The 5,908-nt window shown below is 47.6% G+C and overlaps 1 protein-coding gene across 1 annotated transcript; it reads left to right on the plus strand.

The window, feature by feature from the left end:
- The first annotated feature begins 289 nt into the window (after positions 1-289).
- LOC102978039 (5-hydroxytryptamine receptor 3C-like) lies at positions 290-5,186 on the plus strand. The gene is given in 11 exon segments (XM_024124405.1): positions 290-356; positions 1,507-1,673; positions 2,047-2,091; positions 2,556-2,665; positions 2,918-3,084; positions 3,268-3,428; positions 4,225-4,432; positions 4,613-4,783; positions 4,786-4,827; positions 4,958-5,146; positions 5,149-5,186. Coding segments are annotated over 11 exon segments (1,365 nt in total).
- The last annotated feature ends 722 nt before the right edge of the window (positions 5,187-5,908 follow it).

Consider the following 5,908-nt stretch of genomic DNA (forward strand, 5'->3'; position numbering starts at 1 on the left):
CTAAAGTATGAGGAAGCCATTAGCACTGCTCCAGTGACCATATATTTTTTCTTCTTCCTCTCCAAACTGATTTGTCAGATTACTTTTGGAGACCAGGTTCAGGTCTAGTTAGGGCATGGGGTGGGGTAGTCCTCCATGATATTCTGTTGTCACTGGGGGTGCTCATTAGAGAGATGGCTAACGCTACCTGACACCTGAATTATTCAAAGCTAAGGCTTGAGGTGTGGCCTATGGTCTTTTAAGGTCAACATTATCACTAAGTCCCCAGAGAAAAGCCAAGGAGAGGAAGATGGAAAGAGGTTGGCTCCATGGGGAAGGATTCCTCCTCTGCCTCATTCTCCATCTGCTGCTTCAAGGTAAGACGGGACAAGAGCACAGCATCCGTATAACTTCTGGGAAACAGAGAAACCAGGCTAATTTTTATTTCTAGACAGTAAATGACCGGGTGTTCATTTTGGTAAAAATGGAAACTCATGACACTGACAGATTTGTGGCTCTTTCTAGGGTCCTAAACAGTTAGTTGACGCCTCTCTTAATCTATTTCTCCACTCCCCATACATCTATGGGCCTCTTCCCTTTCCTCATGTCATTCTCTTTCCAGGCATATAATCTACCCCACAGTTTCTGGGTATCGACTGACATTGAGAAGAAGAAAATTCTTTCTCAGTTCCCTTAAGCAAATGAAAAGAAAGATGCCAAGGGGAAGGAGGTAGAAGAGATCTGTTGTGAAAGAGGGAAACTTTTTCAGTACAATTTTCCCAGTCTAGAGTAATTTCTTGTTCATTATTGAGAATAAGCAATGAGGGATAGGACAACATCAGAGACAGATAAAAACAGACTTGACCAGAAGATGTTACCACGTACATTCTCTGTTTCTGCCCCACAAAGTATGACAAGAAAAGGTTTGGGTATAAGATGGGTATCAAGGAACTCTTTTTAAGATAGTCTCAGTGGTGATGAGTCCTGAGTTTTAGAAGAGAACAATTACAGCACAAAGCAAGGACACAAGATATACCATTAAACTGAAAACTGAGTTCATTCTTTAAGGAGTTCCTTCCTTAAGTTCCCACAGATTGCTCACTACCTACCTGATTATTTCTCTCATCATTAATTCATGACCACCTATGCCCTGTTCATATAGTGAGGAGGAGAACTGTGATTGCAAAATCTGCCACTGACATTCACCCAAATGGCTCAAGGACAAAGGTTTGTGGTGAGATTGTTAAGAACACAACAGGACACTAAAAAGTGGTGGTCAGGACTGAGTTTGCATACACATTTAGACAAGTTTTGCATAGAGAGAGAGAGACAATGGAATTGAAGATGGAGCCCTGACTCAGCTCACCTCATCAACTTCCACCATTTGCCTACCAGCCCAGCCCAAGCTCCCTGGTCCAGGAAGGAGGAGTCCAGACATTTCTCCCATGACCCCTGTTGTCGTTCTGTGCAGAAACACTTCCCAGACCCCAGTGCTGGCACTCCTTTCACAGTCTCTGCTCTCTACAGGAAGAGGAGACAATTTCACCATCACTTGCTCAGGATTCGACCAGCATGGGGTGGATCCCTCTGTCTTCCAAGCAGTGTTTGACAGAAAGACCTTTTGTCCAGTCACCAACTTCAGCATCCCCACTCATGTCCACATCTCCTTCACCCTGTCTGCCATCCTGGAAGTAGTAAGTCCTGACCCAACTCTGTAATGGTCTAGTGGTGAGCAGTGGGTTCCCTGACTGGATTTTGTAAAATTAAAAGCTCAGTCTATGGGGTAGGGAGGAATGACAGGGAATGCTACAACGACATCTCTGCAGGTAAAAGCTCTCCCTTTTTGGGAATATGCCACAAGAAACATGATCCCAATGGACTCTCATACTGGTGCTTTCACTTGCATTTCTCATGTACCCTGGATTATATGACCTACCATTTTTAGTGGCTTATGAAAAATATCATAATTACCACACAGAACAGCCTTGGAAATGACTAAGAGGTGGGTGGTGGCACTGGACCTGACTTCATAAAATTAATGATCCTGGATGAAAATTGTTTTTCCAGGATACACATCTTCAACTGATGACATCATTCCTGTGGCTAAATGTGGTAAGATAGACTCAGTTTCCCCTTTGTTATGGTACCTCTCTTTTTCCACTCCAGGGTCCAACTTCACAGATTAAAATGGATAAAGCTGAGAATACCCACAAATTAGACAAATTCATACAGAACCAGCCAATAATGAAAACATAAAACTTCCTGATTATTCTGCCAGTTTAAGGAGGGCAGAGATGGGGCTCAGGGAGCAAGTGGCATAAACCAAGGTCATGGAAGCCAATATTTAAGTGGCTCCAACACAGGGAATCCAAAGCCAAGCTCAAGGTCTCCCTTGAGACCACTGAGGGAGAAGTGGAAGCAAGTAAAACTTTGTCAGTGACATTGTGACAGCTGTCGCCAGAGAGAGGGTGGGAGAGTAAAGAAATGAGTAAGAAAAGAAATGTAAGTGCAAGAGACAGAGGAAGAAAAAGACCAGTTCCCACCCCCTGTTTGTCCCACACCACAGTTTCCTCTAGATCTGGTACAATCCATTCCTTAGGTGGAACCCAGTGGAATGTGGGGGCATCAGGAAGCTGAGTGTGGCAACTGAGAATCTGTGGCTTCCAGATATCTTTATCAAGGAGTTGTGAGTATCGGGGCTGAAAAGAGCAAGAAGGAGATCATATCTCCAGGGAAGAGCATGAGTAACCAATAGGGGCCACACAAAGACTCACCTTAGAAAGGAGCAGTGTCTGAAATCCCCAAAACATGGCAATAGGTGGAAGGGGGAGGTCAGATGAGGGGGCTGGAGCACAGGAATGGGTGACCTGAGAGAGGAAGAAGGCCAAGTCTGATGGGGAACCCATAGCACTCACCTCCCTGTCCTTCTCACACACAGCATGGACATGGATCAGACCCCTCCAGGTCTCATGGCTTATGTCAACAGTGATGATCACATCGAATACAGTAAACCAATGCAGGTGACCAGCATCTGCAACCTGGACATCTACTTCCCCTTTGTTGAACAGAACTGCACCCTCACCTCCAGCTCTTTCATCTACACAGGTGAGTGAGGCTCACATGTTGAGAGCTAGAGAAAGGGTTTGGGAAGAAGAGGATAGAAAGCTGGGAACAGTGAGGGAATCTCACCGAAAGGGGTGTGAAAGCTAAGTGGTAAGGAATCCAACAATCTGGGCAAAGGGGTTGGGAGGGCTGGGGGAAGCTGAGTCGCCTGGATCTCCTTTGCAGTGCAGAACATGGTGTTGGGCATGGAGCAGGACGTGCAGGAGATTTTGAAAACATCACAGAACGTCGTTTGGAGCAAGGGGGAATGGGCACTTCAGGCTATCCATCAAAGAATGATGAAGATGGCTGTGGGCACCAATGAGTATGACCAAATCATCTTCTATGTGAGCTCAGGGGCCCTGGATGAGATCTTCTCCTTAGATGCATAGCTTATGTCCTCCACCAGAATGCAAGCTCTCCCACGAGAAAATAAGCTCCACAGGGACAGAAATTGTTATCACTTTTTTCACTGATAAATCTCCAGTACCTAAAACAGTACCTGGCACTCAGTAAATATTGATTGAATGGATCCTCCCCGAGGAAGAAACAAAGCTCCCATGGCAGTGATTTATAGTGAGCATGACCCTCCGCCCCCTGCCAGGGCTATCAGAACTTTTTGGAGGGCAGGAATTTTTATATTTATTTTTTAAAAGAGGTGGTGGAAAAGTTATGAAACACAGTCTTAGGGATATTATGATTCCAAATCCTGGTGACCCCCAAATGTCTGCTCTGTCTTGTTTTCCCTCCCCCTGCTTTTAAATGTCCACCAGCAAAGTCACTAGAGATTAGACCTTGATGAGGAAAGCAAGCAGAAATACAAGGCACACAATACCTAAGAATCTGGTCCCTCAATTCTGCTAAGAGCACATTGGTAGTAATAAAAATTTAGGTGGAGAAAGTTGAACTTTGGGCCAAGAAGGAATGAGATACATTTCAATGGTAAGCAGCATGGTAGAATCAAACCATGGGAAGGCAGTGTGGTGATTAAGATGGCTTTGCTGGAGAGGGAGGACAGAGAAAGGGACTTGAGATAATGTTTCCTTACTAGAAAGTAAGGAGCAAATCTCAACTCTTGCTTTTAACTGGCTTGGCAGCCTCCCAGGTTTCTCCTCAGTTGCCTCCCTCACCCCTCCCCACCAGGTGACCATCAGGCGCAGGCCCAGCCTCTACGTCATAAGCCTCCTGGTGCCCAGTAGCTTTCTGATAGCCATCGACGCCCTCAGCTTCTACCTGCCGGCAGGAAGTGAGAACCGCGCCCCATTCAAGATGACACTCGTGCTGGGCTACAACGTCTTCCTGCTCATGACGTTGAATGACTTACTCCCTGCCAGTGGCACCCCCCTCATCAGTATGGCCCCTCCCTCCATCAGGAGAAGAAAAGCAAGGTAGGGGGTGGAGTGGGGAGAGGAACCAATGAAACCAGGTCAGAGTAAAAAGAGATCCTGCAAATGGGCCCTCCGGGAAAAGAGAAAACAAGAAGTCCCTGGCTGGTGCCTCTGGCCCTCAGGCAGGCCCAACTTCCCTCCAGGTGTCTACTTTGCCCTGTGTCTGTCACTGATGGTGGTCCGCCTGCTGGAGACCATCTTCATCACCTACCTGCTGCATCTGGCCACCACCCAGCCTCCACCCAGGCCTCGCTGCCTCCGTTCCCTGCTTCTACACTGCACCAGCCCAAGGAAACGCTGCCCCGCTGCGCCCCAGAAGGGAACACGGGCCTGGGCCTCAGTCTTGCCCACCTCCCTGGTGAGGGAAATCAGCACTGCCCACGCGTCCTCTCCCATCACCTCCCCTTCTCTGCTCCCGCCTCCTTCCTGCCCCCACAACCCCCCAGCTGACCTTGGCAGCCCACAGCTGAGTCTCTGTCTCTCCGTAGGTGTGAAGGAGCCCGTGGAGCTGGTGGGGAAGGTGCCAGGTCCCAGAGAGGCAGAGCTAAATGGGTGCCGTGGGTCAGCGAGGGCCCAGCAGGAAGACGAGGCTCAGAAGCAGCACTTGGTCGGCCTGTGGATGCAGTTCAGCCACATGATGGACACCCTGCCTTTCCGCCTCTCCCTGCTCTTCCTGGCCCCTCCATCGTCACGGTCATCGTCCTCTGGAACACGTAGGCAGATGCCCACCTGCAACCTCCAGGCAAGAGCTTCTCTTGCCTCCAGGAACCAGCCAGGCTCTCATCCCTGTCCAAATCCCACCTTACAGCCCTGGCAACCACCTTGTTTTCAACCCAGCCCTTCTGTTCAGTTTCAGACCAGACCTGAATGGTCTCCTAAACTCTCCTGAGTCAGGTCCTTGCTCCTGCATGCCACCAGCTCCCCTCAGCCCTCCCACGAATCCTGCCTGCCTGGCTCCTCAGGATTCAGGTTCTTGGAATACTCCCTTGATCAAATCTCCTCCGATAAACCCCTTTGCAGAAAGCACTGGCTCTTCTCTGCAGTATATTATAGTTTCAAAACCCTTGAGGTTGAGAGTCTTCTTGCAGAAACTTCTCATTACCAAAGTAAGAAGGATTTTCTTGTTTGTTTGTTTGTTTTTTAAGTCTATTAGACAACATGTGAAAGTGGGGAGAGGGGAGAGAAGAGGCCAAAATCTATTACAAGGAATTATAATGAAATAGGGATTAACCTTCTAAATCCAGTTATCCCAGATTTAAGCTTCAGAAATTAATAATGTGCCAGAACCAGGCATCTCTTGTTTAAAGAGTGAAGCCTTTTGTCAAAGCCTGACATATGGCTCATTCATCATTAAACACTTAGAGTGTTAACATAATCCCGAATTCTGCTGTCTGTGTTGCAATTAGAGTTGATCTGTCCCTAATCATACTAAGAAAAGA

This window comes from Physeter macrocephalus, chromosome 1, assembly GCF_002837175.3.
Source record: "Physeter macrocephalus isolate SW-GA chromosome 1, ASM283717v5, whole genome shotgun sequence".
NCBI classification, from domain to species: domain Eukaryota; kingdom Metazoa; phylum Chordata; class Mammalia; order Artiodactyla; family Physeteridae; genus Physeter; species Physeter macrocephalus.